The sequence below is a fragment of the Syngnathus leptorhynchus genome, chromosome 2, assembly GCF_054491065.1.
Source record: "Syngnathus leptorhynchus isolate UIUO chromosome 2, UIUO_Slep, whole genome shotgun sequence".
In the NCBI taxonomy this organism is placed as follows: Eukaryota; Metazoa; Chordata; class Actinopteri; order Syngnathiformes; family Syngnathidae; genus Syngnathus; species Syngnathus leptorhynchus.
This window is the reverse complement of record NC_141196.1, coordinates 21,544,398-21,564,593: the sequence shown is the minus strand read 5'-3', so window position 1 is coordinate 21,564,593 and position 20,196 is coordinate 21,544,398. Positions and strand designations below refer to the sequence as shown.

Below are 20,196 nucleotides of genomic sequence, written 5' to 3'. Positions count from 1 at the left end.
ATAGCAAGTCAGTGTGCTTTCACCCCTGAGGTGCAATCTAGAGCGCTCAATGAATACAACAACTGGTTCACGAATCATCTTAAAGCTTCGCTTTCCCATCACTAGGTTTTACAGTGTTTTATTCAGGTAAAGCTCTACTTCACTGATTGATGGGCTGATTTTATACATAGCACATGCTTTGTTAAAGGTTTATTATGCCATAAGAATGAGATGTGTTTCGTCCATTGACAGTATAAAAACAAAACAGAATGTTTGAATGGTTGACTGCACAATTACAGAATCTATTAAAATGCACTTTTGCCTCATTGAACTGCATATACACAACTAACAATGATGTTTTATCATGGTCATCTTTTTCATGACTTTTGTTTTTCTTCATATATGAAGAAACAATCACAGTACTAATCAAAAATAAGTGGTGGATGTTTCACCATTAATGGGTAGCTTTTACCTCTCTTCCTTCTCTCTAACTCTCTTGCTTTATATATTTGTAACCAAATTGAGATTACTTACAATATTCAATCTTGTTTTTTCATATTTCACCTGCTGCTGATTTCTTTCAAGTTACTAACCCACAAAAATGTTACAGTTATATGAGACAACAATATGAGTTATGGTTACTGCCTGGCAGTAAATTGAGAAGCACAAACGATATTTTCATTCAAGGGAATTGATTATCTCAGTATGCACAACTGTTATCGTTTTTAGTATCATTATAATTAACATTTGAGATCGAGTTACATTTCACCGAGTTGCATAATAGTGGCATTTATGAGTTGCTGTCATAGCGTCTGGGGAGGAATGATTTATTCATACAAAGAGTTCATTTTGGTTCTCAGTGTCACTTGTGTTTTATTTATCTGAAAAAAAATCTCATGCACACAACTTGTGATCATACATGCACGCTCGCTCAGAAACCAGTCCGGCACATAAGCCAGATATACAAACTCCAAAGGGATTTCACAAAGATGGTGTCCCTTTCGAGAGGGATACTATATCTAATCTGCATTTAAAACACAGTCACACTCTTGTTTAAGGCAGCACTGGGTTTTGCTGCAATCAACTGTGGTGGCATGTTAATGACTTATCAGTCAATCATGCATCTGTTAGCCACTGATTTAAGAAGAGGACCTAATGGGAGTAATGGAAATTCAGTCACACATATGGAAATGGTTGCTCTTATTGGACTTGCAGAGAGCGAGGCAGAAAAATTAGATCACTAAAGACTCTCTCAGCTCAGCTGTGCTGTTTAGAGTGCAGAGTGGGCTACCATGGCAACAGTAAGATGTTCTTCGAAGAGCAGTACAAGCTTTTCTCCTAGTGTATGAAAATACAATGGTACAGCTACATTTTTAATTTCCTGATTATTTCATATCATGAGTGAACTACATAATGGTAATGTGTTTTTATGATTTTGATATTTTGTTGTTTTGGCTCTTTCTCACTGGGAGCCAAAGACAGCAGCCCTGATGACAAAAGTTGAACAGTATACGTGCACAGCCCATATCTGTCATATTTCATGCATATAACTGAAGAAAACAAATGCTATTACCATGTTTCGGTGCAGCTGCAGCATGCTGGCAGCAATATTTTCATACTCTGTTTTTCTAAGCAGTAGCATGCTAATATTGACCTTAGAATGGTAAGAGGAGGGGATCTTTATGAAATCATTATTTATCGTACCAGCTCAAGTTTGTTGATTAGTGTGGTCTTGAAAATAAAAGCCCTGCTTTCGTTGGGATATAATAATTCTAAAAATGCGAGCAGACAAGCAAAATAGCCTGCTCTCTTAACTCTTACTTAATTTCATTACTGTTTCCAATAATTTGCATACTTTGCCTCTACAACAACAGCTTGTTTAATGGTCTTACATTCCTCAGAGAAACAAAAAGAGAGAAAAACTTTATTAAGTGCAACTTTAACTTCACTTCATTAAGCACTAAAAGCATTGTGTGGCCCAAACCACTACGCCGTGCCATTTCAGAGTCTGATAATATTTGGACCACAGCAGAGGAATACAATTGCCTTTAAGTCACACTATGACTTAATATTGTTCTGTTCTAATTTAAATCTCTTTACTTCCAAATTTGTTTGTAATATGGCTAATTTCTATGCTCTTCCAAGAGTTATTAGTCACTGGTTATTACCATGTATCTGATGGAAAAGGCTGGCCGGGTCAATTGCTGAATCTCTTCTTGCAGCAGTGGAACACAAACACTGAGCACACGTCTCCAATGTATGTCTGAAAGTCCAAATCCAAATTACAATTGCCAATTATTAATCAATCCAATTACTTTTTTTTTTATAAGTTATCCCCTTGTAGTCTAACGCATTTTTTTAGACTTCTCTACCACACCTTCATGCACACAAGGAGGATTTTTTTTTCTGGGATCCTGCGTAGCTCCAACATCACTGTCATCTTGATGTCTTCTTCAAAATGGGTGCCTTGACCTCCTTCAGCCTCAGAAAGAAGACAAAACACAGAATGGGGTCGGATGAGTTGGGAGGTGTCTCCTCCGCGGTGATGTTTGACTCTATTAGAAACTGTCACATACTCAGGTTACTGCGCAAGTGGGTTGTCATGGTGAAGCAGCCATGAGTTGTCCTGCCACAACTCTTGCCTCTTCTCATACACTAAATGCAGCAAACGTCACAGGAAATTTGTAGACATTCTGGTTGATCGTCTGGCCCACACTGACTGATGGTTGAAGTTTTGGTCTCAAATGCATCTTTTGTTATACCACTCCTTGAACCTCTCTGACATACATACATTGTACCTGCAGGGCTTTTGTTGTTGAAGAAAGTATTCCCATAGTGCTGGACTTCAAAGCGACCACCTATTGCATTTGCATTTCACTGGATATTGTACAAATGAGGACTTTCTATGGCATGGGGAAAAGATGAAGCTACATATTTCATGTGGGTGATAATAGGTGAACCGTTTTGGTATGACACAAATTGTATTGGCAGCTGGAGGCCAGAATGTTCCCCTCATAACTTTAACTTACATGAAGCAAGAAGCTTTTTTTTTTTTTTTTATTGCCATTAACATTCCTAATTCACTACCTTTGATTATATGAAATGCCTTCCAAATGAGTTATCAATTAATCATTTCAGCCTTTATCGTCCACGGCTGTGTTCGCATAAACAGTACCCGAGCTCTTCCTCCATTATCATTTCTTTTTGACATTAAATTGAATTCAAAAAAGAAAAAAAAGAAAGAGGCATAATGAATAATTGATTAATCATAGCTGTTACGAGGCTAAGAAATTACAGTCCTACTTGGAGGTGTTCCCTTACAGTAATGAGACAGCTTAATTTTACCAAGGCTCTTAGGCCGCTGCTGCACTAATATTTGATGAGAGCAAGTGAGGCTCCGTGGAATGGGCTTGGGAGGAAACAAAAAGGAACAAACAGGTCTGGGTGTGCCAGGTGCTCTTCTCTTTGAGCATGGAGGACTGCTGTCACACGCACACACACAGAATGGAAATAGTGACCTGGTTGTTCTCTCGCAGTGACTTACTTGCAAGCACACTCCAAGTGGGACCAAGTGTGTGCACACTTGAATGCCTCAGTTGTCTGTGCCAAGGTGTGGACCACAACAAAGCCCTGTCAGCACTCCGGCACATGAGCAAATAAGGAAAGGTGGGCACAGAGGAAATTGTGGGTGGATGCAGGGATGAACATCGGAACGAACAAGATAGAAAAAGGGCAATTGAAGCAAAAGGATTAGACAGCTGTTTCCTGGCATCTCCAGAGCCCAGCAGCAGCAGGAGTTTACTTTTAATCTCTGTCATTTCTCCCTCAGACTCTCTGTCTGCCTGTCTGTCTCTCAAGCAAGCCACCCCCTCGTTGGATCTGTTCTCCCACTTGTTTTTGCATTCCCCAAAAGTGTTAATCATATTCTGTGCTTCAATCAGCAGAATCGTAGCAGTTCCGCAGACTCCGCCGGCTCATAGGATATCCTCCCTTTATATTTACCATATGATAGTGTGCATTTGTGGAAATTTGTCTTCCTATAGCATACATTCATTGGCAACAATTTAGCGCAATCTAATGAGAAAATTGTTGTACAATGTGGCCTTTTTAAAGAGCATTCAGTTTTGTTTGGCACTGTCAGAAAGGCATTCATTTATACAAGGGATGTTCAATACTACTTTGTTTGTCAGACCAATACTCAATTTGTGAGTAGTCACCGATACCAAGCAGCGATTACCCTGGCAAGCCACACCCAATAAATAAGTGATTCTGGAAACCATCCCATTCACTGTGGCTCAGCTTCAGTGCAAAACGAACCACCCAATCAAAGTCGGGTATTTTTGGCGAAGTGCGCAACGTCACTCTTTGGTGGCGGGAGTCCATCCTCATTCAAAATGGCACGCCAGCAACAATAATTTGTTCACATCATACTGCAATAAATCAGGTTCAAGAACCAGAACAGGCAATTAAACCTCAACAGCTGACGGAAGTGGAAACATTTATTTCAAAAGTCGACATGTTTTCTTTTTTCTTTTATGTGACATCCACTCTGCTGATTGGTTTCTTTGTCAGTTTGTTCAAGTTTGCCCCCCCCCCCCTCAGAAAATGCATTTGACGCGACACCCCAGCAGACCCAATCACTGGTAGAGTGTTGAGCCTAACATGCCAGGCTAAGTGTTAACATTTTTTTCGTACATTTGACATGTAATTTCGCCCCAAAATAAGTGAAAGATATTTTTTTAAAGACCTTCATATCCCAATATGGCAATTTTACTAGTACTGGCAATATAAAGCATGTATAGTTGCATAGATTTTAAACAATAATGCATTTTAGTTCAAATTAATCATTTCCTCAGGGCACACCCAATTAATCACTGCTTTAAACATTGTTATTATCAAAATGTTTTATTTGGCATTTTGCATGTTAGTTTTCATAGTAGTAATTTGTTTTATAATCACATGCAAATTGGAAGGAAAAGTACGAGACTTTTTTTTTTTAGAAAGAAGTGACAGGAAAATGTTTTTATTGTTTCTCCCTCACATTGAAGTCTCGGAAGCTAAGATGGACATTCCTTATATAATCAGACACACTGCAGACGGCTCCATATTCTCCACATTTACATTTTTCAAAGCCTCGCCATAAACTTTATGTCTCCACTGGCTGCGCTTTCATCATCTAGTCCTCATCAAAAAAGCATCTGAAATGATCACATTTTACTCTCACTCTTTTCCAACTTAATCTCTTCATGTTCATACTCAGTTTGCCCTGACACAAAGGTGCAATCATGAATCCTCCCTTTATTTCAGATATGTGTCATTTTCATTGCGCCAGCTCTCTGCCATTGCACTTGACAACACATTTTCAAGCATTGCTGTTCAAAATGCCTGCTTATAGAAAGATGTACTGCAAGGAAATGCAGGGATTCGACTCAGGAGGTTATGTTCAAACCATCGAATCTTACTTTTAGATTTGTATTTTGTCCTTGAGGACTAAATTTATACTGGTTGAAGGTTTTAGCTACATGAAAAGAGAAGAGCAGTCTATGAATGAAAAACCAGCAAATGTGAAACAGAGAGGTTGGAAAATGAAATAGGGCCATACCGCAGGCATTGGCCCTGGCTAGGGAAAACTCTTTGTAATGCCATACTGCAGGCATTGGCCGTGACTGGTGAAAACTGTTTGTAATGCCTTGAAGAAGTGATTAACCCCTTGTGGAATAAGTAACAGACATCATATGGGTAGATGAAGGAAAATAATAGCCATGATGAACAGAAACATGTTGAAACCTATAAGAAAAAACAGCAACAACCACGAAAGGGCAGGAGTGAAGGTCATGAATATGAACAAAAGTGCAGCCGTAAAGATGAAGATATAAACCACACATGAAAAAGGGAAATAGTAAGGCCAGGGATGACATGGCCTTATAAAAAACAAAGGCTCATCAGATAATGGGAGCAGCAAAATGAACTCAGTTTTCTACAAAAGCATGATTGGAAATAAATATAAATGCAACCAAACAAATTGGAATTGGATGATGAAAACCTCATCTAGATAATGGACCAAAAACACATTGTCAAAACAATTAAGATGTTCACTGTGGGGAGGCAGAAGTGAAAGGTTTTACACTGACTATCCGGACTTAAAACCCACAAAACATGTATTTTTAAAATTACATAGAATATGAAGGAAAATATGAAGTTATATATTGCTTGGATCTAGTTCAAGTCTATATGCTCCAATATTTCCTGAAATTTGGAGATTGTTATAATTATTATATTTCAAGTTTTATTATACCAAGACAGCAAATACAAATGCTGCCTGTTTAACCGTTCTATTATTTAACACAAATTTTTGACCATCATATGATGTCATCTCTCTGATCTTAGCTCCCTGTCCGGCCGCATTGTGGGAGGTGTCTGGTGGTTCTTCACCCTCATCATTATCTCATCCTATACTGCCAACTTGGCAGCTTTCCTAACTGTGGAGAGGATGGTGTCCCCTATAGAGAGTGCTGAAGATTTAGCCAAGCAAACAGAGATTGCCTATGGAACACTGGATGCTGGCTCAACTAAAGAGTTTTTCAGGGTAAGAGCTTTAAAACAAAACAAATCTTCTTTACTACAAAGTGTGCATTTGCACACAATCTCTTTGCAGGTTTTGAACATTTTTATGTAACAGGTGACAATGTTGTCAAAATAATCTCAAATTTAATTGAATCTTTTTTGGTTTAGAAAGAACAGTTCAAATGTTGGTGAATGATGCAAAGCAGCTGTATTCATTCACTCAAGTTGGAAGAACCTGCCAACTGACCTTAATTAGCATTGTTAATACACATTTCTGACATCAGTGGTTTTCTTATCTTGTTTTTTTTTTTTTTTTATCAACACGATTTCCACAGCCTTATTAAATGGGGGGAGAAAAGCCACGCTGCACAATGTGAAATGGGTGAATAATCAGTTCCCTACATGCTCAGATTGTGCCTTGGAATTAATGTCTTGATTTATGAAAAAATATTTTTTAAAAAGTATCTCCCTTAACATTTGCAAAAATAAAATATTTACATTTTTAGCTATTGTATATTGGTGAATGAGGTTTTCTCTGCGTATTACAAATTCCTCCCTCATTCCGAAAACATGCATGCTCGGTCAGTTGAAGACTCAAAATTGCCCATAGGTTTGAATATGAGTGTGAATGGTTGTTGGTTATAAGATTTACCTCTGGCCATATCAAGACCCTAATGACAATAAGCAGCATATAAAATGGTGAGTAGATTGTGTGTGTTGTGTACTCAGCAACAACATTTAGTATGTTGCATGCAACTGTGCTCAAGAAGATTTTCATAAGAAAAGACTCGTTGATGCACACAATGTACCGCATGTGAATATTCCAAATGACTTTGTATCCTTCCCAGATTAACACTTGTTTAATCATTTCCATTAGAGATCTAAAATCGCTGTGTTTGAGAAGATGTGGTCCTACATGAAGGCTGCCGACCCATCTGTCTTTGTCAAGACCACAGACGAGGGTGTCATAAGAGTTCGGAAATCCAAGGGAAAGTATGCCTACTTGCTGGAATCCACCATGAATGAGTATATAGAGCAGAGGAAGCCCTGTGACACAATGAAAGTAGGAGGGAATCTGGACTCAAAAGGTTATGGCATTGCCACTCCTAAGGGATCCCCTCTCAGGTAAAACCCCGACACTGCAGCAAAGCTGAATAAAAGCTCAGGGAAGCTTTTATTTAAGTTTGCGCATGAGCTAAATCATGTATTTTTATTTTACCATTTGTTTTGTTTTGTTTCATTTTTATTGCCTTATCATGACATGATTATGCATGTACTAATTTACAGAGCAGTGAACATTCATTGTTTAATTTAAGTATGTTCAGGTCTGTTTGTTTCTTTAAACACAGTGTTGTATCTTTAGGAATTAATACACTCAAACTTGTGAGCGCCTGCTTAAGTGCAGTTGAGCAATCATATTATTCAGTGAATTACACTTTTTTTTCTTATGAGCGGTTCTGGTGGATTTGGGAATGAATTATCCTCTCAATTTTATGGCATGTCATGCAACCGCACTTAATGCACAGAGATAAATTCACATACATTTATGGTAGATGTGTCCATCATAAGCCAACAGGCCCTCAAAGCAGGAGGCCAGTGAAAAGAACATTCACGCAGCCACCTGCCCACTTAAGTCAGGGCTCACACCAGCGAGTGTCGAGTCAACCAAATTGAATATGTGGCCTATTAAGTGTGATAATTGATGTAACTAATGATAATGTATGCTGAATGCTCTTCTGCCATCGATGTCCAAGTGCAGCAGCTGCCATTTTGCATTACATCAACAACCATTCATGCTTCTGCTGCTGCAGAGAGGGAGAGCTGCAGCCAGTGCTATCTGATGCCTTTAATCCATAACTAATAAGGCTCATTCGTTTTAATGAAAGGAGCCATATGGTGAAATTTCATTCAGAATTGCAAAGGATTCATTTGGGCTTCCACCTTGATTCGCAGCCAAAAGGTCAGATAAAACTGACAAGAAATGCTTTCAGTAGTTCAATCACAGCATCTTTTAAATTGGACTAGAATGAGATTCAATCGTGCCAGTCAAGTGTTGAAATCTTTTTCAAAGTCATAAAGTCATCTACATTGTGGAGTAAATTTGCTGAGGACCTTCAGAAGCTCTCTCCCTATGTGGTGTTTAATCATTTTGCTTTCAAGGTGCCACAAACAGATTGGTGATACCACACAGAAGCAATTTGTGATTTTTAATTGATGTTTTCAGCACAGTGGACAACAAATACGTTTTTGCAAAACATCAATGCATACGTATGTTTCTATTAATCTGAAAAACAACACAAATAAGTTGTTTTTCAGGTAAAGAAGAAATAATGACATGCATGCATTTTTTGGAAAGTAGGGACGGGCATATTCAACTAACATTGATTGCTGTTGATTCATCGTGTCTTGTATCAACCAAGTCAAAATGCGGTGCTTTACTACGCTGTAACCAGTAGATGTGCGTTTGATTCGGACTCAACTAGTGGGAACACCGTACAGAAAGAGAGGTTGAAAAAAAAAGATAATAATTGACATTGACTTATGCCAAAAATACAATGAAATGCCCATCCCTATTGACAAACTGAAAATATGTGTACATTGTTGCCCAGATGACATAACTCTTTTTTTTTTTGCAGAAGGCACTGACTAGTTTTGCTGATGATATACATTGCTTAATTTGTCTTGATGTCTTGTCAAACATTTTGAATATGTATGATCTCCTGCCACCAACATGCCCGCCAGCCCGTTAATCCCATCCCACCTCCCTAAATGGACATCAGATGGTATTGAACCTAGTGATCAAACAAACGACTTTCCTGACCATCCATGTCCATGTACTTTGTCTTCTTTCTTTCTGTCTAAGTGCGAGACTGAGAAAGAATTCACGGGTTTTACCAATTCAGAGGCTATTGTGATTGTATTCCCTACAGCTGTTTTGTACACTGAGGCTTGCAAATAAAGACTTTCCTGCATCCAGTCAGAAAGGAAGAACGATACGGAAAAAAATTTAGCTGCAGTGAGAGCTGCCGTGTCAGTAATTTGATGGAAAATACGGCAGATATTCACATCATAATCAAAGTCTGATTGCGGATTCTTCTTTTCTATGATTTGTGAGTTAGGAGTGTCTTTGTCTGCATTCGTCAGCTACAGGAAATACACTCACTCACCAGAGGGAGGGTGCAGCCACAAAGGAGATGATTTGAATGAGGATGATGATGATGATGGATATTCAAAACATCATTTGTAGTCTGTCCCATTATTTTCTTCAGTCTTGTTTTCCACAAGTAAAAACCTGACTGTCTTTCTAAGGGCCCGAGTACATTTGGCTTTGCTGATAAATGATTCTTTGTGAGCTTTGATACACTATGAGGCGGTTTGGGGTTGAATATCGATCTGGCGGTTACCATAGCGATCCACACGCTGTCGTCACTGAAAGGAAATTGCCATCTGTGGACAGACTTCCGCATCCAAGACATCTCCATTTATAGTGTCTGCTGCGTCTCCCTCTGAGCCCGCTCCTTGGTAAAACCTGACTCGATTGTTTTATGGGCATCCAGCATTTCAGTCCACTGCAGATGTACAATTAACGCACATATTCCAAATGTGTGCATCGTAAAGCCAGGGCTCCTGCTTCATATCAGTAGCTACATGCAGGAGCTTCAATTAGTAAATAAGTCAATGTTGTCATAATCACCACCACCACCACATGATTCTTACCTCCTTATTTCTGTCGCCTACAGTAGAGTGTTTCCTAATGGCTATCGTTTCATATTATTTTCAAGAAACCCTGTAAACCTGGCAGTGTTAAAACTGAACGAGCAGGGCCTCTTGGACAAATTGAAAAACAAGTGGTGGTACGACAAGGGAGAGTGCGGCAGCGGGGGCGGGGACTCCAAGGTCAGAGCCGGTTTGATAACCCCTGGGGTTAACCGACCACCACCACTGGGTGCGTGGTACTTGTATGGGGAGGGGGGTAACCGGCAGACCCTCACTGCGATACCGTTCCGGCATAAAAATATAAACAATACATGCTGCATCCAGTTCAAAAACTCTTTGGTCAAATCAGAATCAAAGGAGGGTGTGCAGTGTGCCGGTTACCCAAAGTGATATAGTAATACACATCTACTGCCTTAGGGAGCAAGCACAACAAGCTAGATGGAGTATTAATGCATATCACTTTGATTCCAAAGTTCCTAATGATGTTTATGCCATCTGTATTTATGTGTGTGGGCGTGTGGGTGTGCATGTTGTGTGATGTGATACTTTCTTCTTTCTTTAACCGTAGCGCAGCTCAAGTATTAACGTGTGAATGTATTTTGCTATGTTTCTGAATCAATAACATAAAATAACATGGTATAATATGTTATTTATGTTATTTCTTTGTGGTTGGAAGAATCCCAGTAAACCTAGCGGTGTTGAAACTCAATGAGCAAGCCGTCTTAGACAAACTGAAAAACAAATGGTGGTACGATAAAGGGGAATGTGGCAACAAGGACTCCGGAAGAAAGGTTAGTCTCTATCCTGATTCTGTCTCCTCACAGCACCTCCCAGCACAACCCTGCCCTGATCCTAGCCCAGCCCCAAATCTAGGCCGAGAGGCCTCTGATCAATTGTGCACTCTTGCCATAGCTACTACAGTACTGGCCGGGATATAAGACAATAGTCCTATTTATTTCCATGTAAAATTCTTGATCCTAAAGTAACTTTCTATGACGATATTGAAATTTATGAAAAATTAAAAGGGGGGGCGGTCACTCCCTCCAACCTTAACTGTAATCTATCAGTTACAGTGGAGCCTCAGTTTTCGACCACAATCCGTTCCAGAAGGCTGTTTGAGAAGTGAATCGTTCGAATTCCGAATCGTGTTTTCCCGTTACAAATAATGGAAAAAATTTAATCCGTTCCAAGCTAAAAGAAAAACCCCGCCTTTTTGAAGCATTTTTTCATTTGTGCATTTTTTGTCAGATCGCACAACTGCAGCCCAGCACCGAACGCGCAACTGCACCGCACTGGTCGCATTATTGTAACAGAGCGGTCGCTGAAATTTAGAAAATATCTTTAAAGTTGTGATGTACTATCCAAAATTTAAGTGGACCTCAGTGCGCAGGGAGCTTAATTTTTTTCCGGTCACGCAACTACAGTGCACCACCGAACGCGCAACCTTAGCGCGCCGCCGACCGCGCAACTGCACTCGCTAAAATTTAGAAAATATTTTTAAAGTCCTGATGTACTTTCCAAAATTTAAGTGGACCTCACTGTTGCATTGCTTTAGCAGCGTCTTTGTGTTTTAGGATGGCTTTACTGGTCCCACTTGCTTCCTTTGGAGGCATGATTAGAGTTGATGCAATCCTCAGAGTAACGAGAATGTAATAACGAACGGAGTCAATTGGCATGCTGTTCCTCTCGGCTCATCTCGCGAGGTTCGACAACCGAATTTTGTCCGACATTCGAAGCAAAAAAATCTTGAATCTTTTGTTCGAATACCGATTTGTTCGAGATCCGGGACGTTCGAAAACCGAGACTCCACTGTACTTCTTTTTTTTTTATTCATGAATTTGGGTAGGGAGCGGGAATGTCCTAAAATAGTTTTCAGCCATGTTAAATATTTATGACAATTTGTTATTCTGCACCTACATGATACAATTTAAATAATTGCTATTCAATTCTTAAAAGTGTTGCCCAACATAAAGAATTGGATGTTACTTAACTGCTGTGCAGGATTCATTATATAAGGATTTTTTATTTTGATTCTATTAAAAAAAAAAAAAATTTCAGCCATTTGTCATTTTCACAATATTTTAATGATTGCCTTACATCCAGGCACGTACTTTATTGGCAATATGGTGGCTTAGGTTTAAAAAATAGTTGAAGAGTTTTTTGTATAAGTTGAAATACAGTTTTTGTTTTGTGTCAACATTACTATCCTGTAATTAATACTTCAAAGCAAATGCATGCATTTCAGTTTCTAAAATTGCTCAAAGGTCAAAAGATCATATGATTAACTTCTTGGACTGCTGAACAAATTCGTACTTTCACTATTGCCTGTAAATTCAACCCCGAGTCATATCGCATGTGTTTGCACTTTGGTTTCATTCTCCGCAAGAAACCAGTTCTCTCTATTATTTGATAGACTTTCTTATGAAAAACGTCTCGGAGATTATTTGCCCACTACCTTGTATTTCCAAACAGTACTTGTTTATACCCACATCTTTTTGTTGCTGGGAAACAAATGCGCCAGTTGTGTTTATCTCAAGAAAACAAACCGGCAACCAGCATAGCGTTGAGGAATGAACCTCATTTATTTTGAGGGATTATAAATGCCCATGAAGATAATTTAATGAGCGTAAATTTTGCTTGGCAGCAGGAATTTGACTCTGACAATCATCATGTTGCTGCAGTTTAGTCTGATAACCTGCAGCCTATCATGCCGTCACAACACATAATTTGACAACCTTCCAATATGAAACTCAACTTCATTATACCGTATAATGCTTCAATATGCAGCTCAACATTACTCAGCCATAAAACAGACTTATAGTAAAAACACAAATCTGTTTGAGTGCTTAAAATGAGTAATTTCACAGATATATGTATATTAGTAAGGCACGGGGCAACATTTAATGTGTGGCCTGTGTCATGAAACATGTGAAACATAATTATTTAATTTAGTCATCGCTGGACAAATGATCAAATACAACTCACAATTCAGATTTTACCAATGTGGCTATAGGCATGTTGCACAGCACAATGGTTGTGGCTCATGTGGCTCTAATATGTCCTTATGAAGTCCAAATCTGCCATCAAATTAACACTTTAGTACATGTTGCATTTACATGCAACTTATCCAGATGGGCTTGTGGTTCTGAGAGTAGTTATTGTCACCTGAATCTACCTTATCGCTGTGAGATAAAATATGGCGTTATCCATTTAAATTGTATCACTGATAAGCCTTGAATATGTACTTATGGTGATATTTGTTTGTCAGTGTTTTTATGTCTGTATGTGTGTGCGTAGGTGTGTGTGTATGCGCGCATGTGTGTGTGACTTCCATTGACATCTCTTGATTTGTAAGTCTCATAGTATACATAGATTGCGTCTTTCTGTATGAATGAATACATGCTCACTGACGTTGGTCAAAACATTAGATACACCGTGACCTGCTCTTTAAATGCAAGCTGTTTGGTGTTGTGTTCACCAGTGGCCAACTAATTTTGTAAATTGAGAATTTTTGTATTGTTTTCCATTGGATCTCGATTGGAGCTCTTATTGAAGTGTCCCTAATGTTGTGACCAGTGATTATAGTATATGGATGTACAACTGTATAGAACTGTATGTCATGTAGTGAAGGCATTTTTGCTCTTTGCTCTGTGTGTGTATGTGGGTGTGTGTGTGCGTGTGTGGGTGTGTGTGTGTGTGTGTGTGTGTGTGTGTGTGTGTGTGTGTGTGTGTGTGTGTGTGTGCGTGCGTGTGCACGAGTGTCTGTGCGTGTTTGTGTGTGGGAACATCCTCAGTCAATCATGAGTGCATAAATGTGAATGTTGTCTGTTGCTATGCTCCAAAATCCCTGCTCACCGATTGGCTCCCCCGTCCTGTCACTCCCTTCAGGACAAGACAAGCGCTCTGAGCCTCAGCAACGTGGCCGGAGTCTTCTACATCCTGATTGGCGGCCTGGGCCTGGCCATGCTTGTGGCGCTGGTGGAGTTCTGCTACAAATCCAGGACGGAGTCACGCCGAATGAAGGTGTCAACCGCACGAGCTGCTGCTGCCTCAGCTGCTCAGGCCTTTCACTGCTCAGCCTTAGACAGTGGTGCTAGCGCCCCCTACACAGAGCTGCAGAGCTACGGCCTGTACGCCAACAACACTGTTAAGATATAAGGGCAGAGCACAGCCACGGGGTAGGAAATGCTGTGATTAAGCCATGATGATGATGATGATTATGATGATGATGACATCCGCCTCCTCATCCACCGCCCATCTAACCGTGGCCACAGTAGGGCCTTTCACGGCTTCCACCGCAGCTCAAACGCTCTCCTGTACCTCTCCTTCCTCCTGTCGCTCCCTCACTAAGTTTTCGTGTTACTGATGGCCTGTAGATGTCCTTAATCACTTAATTCAAAATTGCCCACATACCTGTTTAATTTTAGGACCTAACACAAAGAACTTCCTATCACATGATCTATCTCTTGGGTAAATTAACTTTCACACTGACAAAATCAAAGCTTGAACCAAGCTCACTTAAAGATCTCTAAGAAGGCATTTCACCACACTCATTGCACCATACATCACAGAATCAAAAAGCTTTGTTGAAAAGAGGAATTTGATCCCTTGAGTGAAATACAATCACTTCACGTGAATAAAGTGTGTGAATAAAGTTTGATTTTGATTCCTGCATTATCCTAAATTTCATATTCCCTCCCTATGCAAAATATAATGTAAGTAAAATATAATACAACAAAATTGAAATCTCATCAAAACTCAGCATTATCTTTTTGCAGAAGATTGTTGAAACATCTCTTACATTGACAGTCATTTGCAATGATGTGAGTGAAATTACCATAAATTTCGGGCTATAAGCCGCACCGGACTATAAACCACACCAGCTACAATTTGTGATTTTTGTTTTGTTTTATACTTATATAAGCCACACCAAACTATAAGCCGCACATGCACACGAGTTATTGACAAAGAAAGACAGAAAGCCTTTTTAAAGTTTTAATCACGTTAACATTTCGTTGTAAACACGGAAGTAACAGCACTAGCTGGGCTAAAGTTTCAATAACATTAACATTTTGTTGTAAATACGGAAGTAACAGCACTAGCTGGGCTAAAGTTTTAATAACATCAACATTTTGTTGTAAACACAGAAGTAATAGCACTAACTAGGCGGGTAAAAAAAAAACATACCAGTCAACAAAGTCACTGAGAGCCGTTTTTGTCTTCCTCCTGTCCACTGAAACCAGCTAAATCTTCCGCCTCAGTGTCTGATTGGAATATGCATGTAAAGTCGCCGCATGATCGCGTAAGGTTTTAATGTTTAATTACCTTTTGTAAGAGAATATACACAAAGATAATTGTCAAGAAAGACATGATTATTTAGGGACGCATAACTTTTATTCACGTAACGGCGCAACAGCGGTCCACAGCCTTTTTATGAGTGTATCAGTGTATTAGTCATGAGAAAAATCACGGGGAAAAAACCTTTATAAACTGCTCCGGACTATAAGCCGCAGGGTTCAAAATTTGAAAAAAAGTAGCGGCTTATAGTATGAAATATACGGTACCTTGTACACACACACACACACACACACACACACATACACACACACACACCTCTGTAGACAGAAGTTGAAGTTGGAGGAAAGGTTTAAAGGCAATTTGAATTACAGTGATGCATCTATCTACTTCTGTCACTCTGAATAAATCTGTCCCCTGCTCCTTCTGCTCTTTTTGCTGACTGTCTCGCAAAGCAGTCCCCATTGTGGTTGAACATTCTTTATATGTATACCATAAGGCAGGCCTGTGTTCCATCACTGCTTTAATGTAGAACCTTCTTATTGCATTTCATAAGTCTCAAAGTATGAATTTGTTGCTATTAATTTCCCGCTAGACAAAAAGTTTCCCTTCACGTAGTATACAGAACTAGTCATTTGATCCTGTGATCAATCAACAATCGTTTGACATTCTCTGGCTCACCTTCTCTTTTAATAAGCAGAAAATGCACAACAGGAGGGGGGACCTTTTTGTAGGGTATCTTTTCGATCTACTTTTAATCAGCATACAAACGGGCACTCGATCAGTATGCTGATGAAATTGCTGAGAAGCTGCCGTGCCTTTATGCTGTCTGACTCGGAACACAACAATGCTGTTCCCATTAGCGTGATTCACGAGTTGCAGCACAGCACTCAGAGGTTGCTCCAGATCATGTGTGCTTTGTTGAAAATTAATCAGCTCCCAAACCGTCAGCAGCCACAAACAGCGTACCTAACCGTTCCGACATGACGTCACCTAATGGAGCAATTATTCCAATGAATGGAGCCTTAGCTTGCTTCATACACACACTTTCTTCAGCACTTTATTGCCATGGTTTGACTACCAAAAAAAAAAAATCTAATCAACAATACTGAAGCTGAGGTAACCAATAGGGACAATCATAATTGCAGTCTTGCAAGGAGTTGGGCTTCATGAAAGACTCTGATTATACTAGGTGCATGATCGATAAAAGCCCTCTTAGGTTTGCCCAAATTTTGTTACGTCGGTTACAACCTAAATTGGTTTCTGTAACCATGTTTATTACTCCAGAAGATCATAAGTTGTGCTTATGGTTCTCACTGAAATGAATGGCAATGTGATTAACCCGTTCCAGCTCAAAAACTAAGTTATACATTTTTTACCCATATGAATACGGCAGCTCCATGGCGCACTGTTAGGACGTCCACCTCACAGTTAGGAGGGGGCAATTCCACCTCCGGCCCTCCCTGTGTGGAGTTTGCTTGTTCTCCCCGTGCCCGTGTGGGTGTCCTCCCACATCGCCAAAACATGCTTGGTAGGCCAATTGAGCATTTAAAATTGCCCGTAGGTGTAAGTGCGACTGGTTGTTCGTCTCTGTGTGACCTGCGATTGGCTGGCAACCAGTTCCCCGCCAGCTGTGATAGGCTCCAGCACGCCCGCGACCCCCGTGGGGACAAGCGGTACAGATAATAGATCAATGGATTGATGGATCTTGAGGGAGTGGAACAAGGGAAGGAAGACTATAGCTGATTTTGGGAAACTCTTTTTCTATTAAAAAAATCAAAAACTCAGATGTCACAGTGTAATTTTAAACATGAAATCTTAATATACTTTGATCATTTTTATAATTTTGGGATGGCCTCGCTCACAAAATGGTATTCTCTGATAAAAATAAGACTTTTTGTTCAGGCTAACGTGTTCAAAAAAATTCACAGCCCACTGTGCTACTGGGAATATTAATTGTTGTTTTGTCATCTGCCAGCATCATATTCAGGGAGGCAAAAATCAATAATACACAGATTTTATAAGGTCAAAGTGGCAACTGCATTTCTTTTTGTTATCTGGTAGTCCAAACATATATGATCATTCTAATTTGCAGTCTGATTGTATTGTGTCCAACAGCAATCCATTAACGACGCGATGCGATGCTCCACCCTGACCAGGATGAGCGGTAACGGGAGCGGAGGAGAAAATGGACGACTCCTCACCCACGACTTCCCCAAGACCATTCAGACACTGCCATGCATGAGCCACACTGCCGGCATAGGGCTGGGTGCCTCAGGAATGTGATCACCTGACCGTGGGAAAGGGAGTGGCTACAAGGAGGCAGGGTAGAACAAGAAGAGCACAAGACTCTGATGATCTCCAAAACAAATCGTGGCTGTGTGGTTTGACCCTTCAATTTTCTTGGCTGTGCCCGACCGGAACAAGATTTAACTTACTGCCAAAATGCACTCTTCAAATGTTCGTTACAAGTTACAGAGACTCAAAAGATTTTTAATATGTGGATTTCTTTTTTCGGGGGGGGGGGGGGGGGGGAGGGGGCAGAAAAAGACGACAGGATTTGTGCTGCAATAAAGAATCTGGGTGTGATTTTGCAATTTTTTTTTAATCGTGTTCTTTTGTGTGGGGCAAAAAAAATATATCTTAAGTGTGCCACCTGCGTTGTGCCATTGCAGTGGAGTTGTTGACTTTAGTCCGCGTGCAATATTTTCACCTCGATTGCTGACCCTGTACTACCTAGATGCTTTCTGGTGGCTGAGGGTGTCTTTGCACTGATGTGGTGATCAAGACAAACACTTGTGACAAGAATTTCATTTTAGTTTTTTGGACACATGCCTGCACTCTTTCACACTTCAATGTATATGTTGGGGAGGACCAAGTGTTCTGTGTAGCATTGATTTAAGAATATGGTTTGCACCGATGAGTGGTTGAGGTGATTCATTAAAGACGCTTGCTGTTTCACACAGTTCATGCTCGGGCTACAAAAAAAGAAATGCATTGCTGCTGCACCTCATGTGACACATCATGCCTTGTATTTGTGCCATAGAACCATTATTTGTACACACAAAGATTTTCTGGAGACTGACCTCTTGAGAAGGAAAAGGCACAATATAGTGTCTATGAGTGACCTTACAATGTATTCCTCTGCTGTGAGGTTTCCAGTGTGTGCCACTGCTCTATTCTGAATTTTTGTTGAAGAGTAAAGGAATCTACTGGCAAATGTATTCCCGAAATTAGAGATGGAGTGCTGGCTCTTATTCATCTCTGTGGTGCATATGATGGAATTTTCATTATATTCAGTTTTAATGAATTGGCCAATGATGCTACAGTCCCTTGAAAAAAGTATTCATACCCCTTGAACCTTTAAAACTTTTGTAACCTTACAATCACAAACTTGAATGAATTTTGTTGAGATTACCAACACAAAGTAGCACATTAATTGTACTGTCAAGATGCGCTAAGCTGGTAGAGAGAAACAAAATATTGACACGAGTAAGAATATACCACATTTTCCAGATTTCTATTGCCTAAAATTTTGAAAAGTATATGTCATTTCCAGGGCGGCTCAGTGGCACACAGGTTAAGCACGTCCGACAGTTAGGAGGGTGCCGGTTCAATTCCACCTCTGACCCTCCCTGTATGGAGTTTGCATGTTCTCCCCGTGCCCACGTGGGTTTTCTCCGGGCACGCTGGTTTCCTCCCATATCCCAAAAACATGCATGGTAGGCTGATTGAGCTCTCCAAATTTGCTGTAGGTGTGAGTGCGAGTGCGGATTGTTGTTCATCTCTGTGAGCCCACCGATTGGCTGGCAACCGGTTCAGGGTGTCCCCCGCCTACTGCCCGATGACTGCTGGGATGAGCTCCAGCACGCCCGCGACCCCCGTGGGGACAAGCGGTACAGAAAATGGGTGGATAGATGTCATTTCCACTCCACTTAACAATTATGTTCATTTACAGTAAATTTTCAATTAAAATGGTGATGTTTGTGATTGTAAAGTAGAAAAAAAATTGAATAGTTTTAAGAAGTACAACTATTTTTTTCAAGGCACTGTATTCAAACATAATTTACTGACAGTGATTCACTAACAAAAATACTTCTTTCAAACAATTTACTGAAAATTGTAACAAATATTGTGGGGCTTTTTCAGAACATTTTGAAATCAAAATAATTAAATTGAGCTATTGAGCTATCAAATAAGATTAATACACCTAAATCTCGATTTTATTCACTTAGATCCTACATGACTTTCTGTCGCGGTTTGGTAATGGACCCCAATTTTTTCTTGTCATGAATACATTTCAAGTACGAGTATTTTAAATGGATGATATAAGGACCGTACAAAGTTAAAAGACTACCGCGTGAACCTTAGCGCTACTAATTTGATAAATTTCCGTGACCAATTTAAAGGCGTTTGATAATAAGAAATCGGGCTGTTTAATCTTTATGACTGCTTCATTACACTGTTACGGATAGCTAAGATTGTTTTTGATTCAGAAAGGAGGAAGTTCGCCGAAGCTCCTCATCCACAGTCACTCACAAATAAAACATGCCTTTCTGAAGAAAACAAGGTTTTCCATGCAACATACTTTTGGGGTCAACACGATTCTCAGATTCTGGACCCCAAAATCTGCCTAAAATC

General features: G+C 39.9%; 1 protein-coding gene across 3 annotated transcripts in view; it reads left to right on the top strand.

Moving 5' to 3' along the window:
* gria1a (glutamate receptor, ionotropic, AMPA 1a) overlaps positions 1-18,067 on the top strand; it is a 60,882-nt gene extending 42,815 nt beyond the window's left edge. The window contains exons 12-16 of one of the 3 annotated variants that reach the window (XM_085938704.1): positions 6,367-6,565; positions 7,421-7,668; positions 10,937-11,051; positions 14,149-14,283; positions 17,674-18,067. In XM_085938704.1, coding sequence (XP_085794830.1) covers positions 6,367-6,565; positions 7,421-7,668; positions 10,937-11,051; positions 14,149-14,283; positions 17,674-17,841 — 865 coding nt within the window. In that variant the 3' untranslated portion in view covers positions 17,842-18,067. Of the gene's footprint in view, positions 1-6,366; positions 6,566-7,420; positions 7,669-10,325; positions 10,441-10,936; positions 11,052-14,148; positions 14,439-17,673 lie in introns of all 3 variants that reach the window. The other 2 variants (XM_085938687.1, XM_085938696.1) reach the window with 2 other exon arrangements.
* The last annotated feature ends 2,129 nt before the right edge of the window (positions 18,068-20,196 follow it).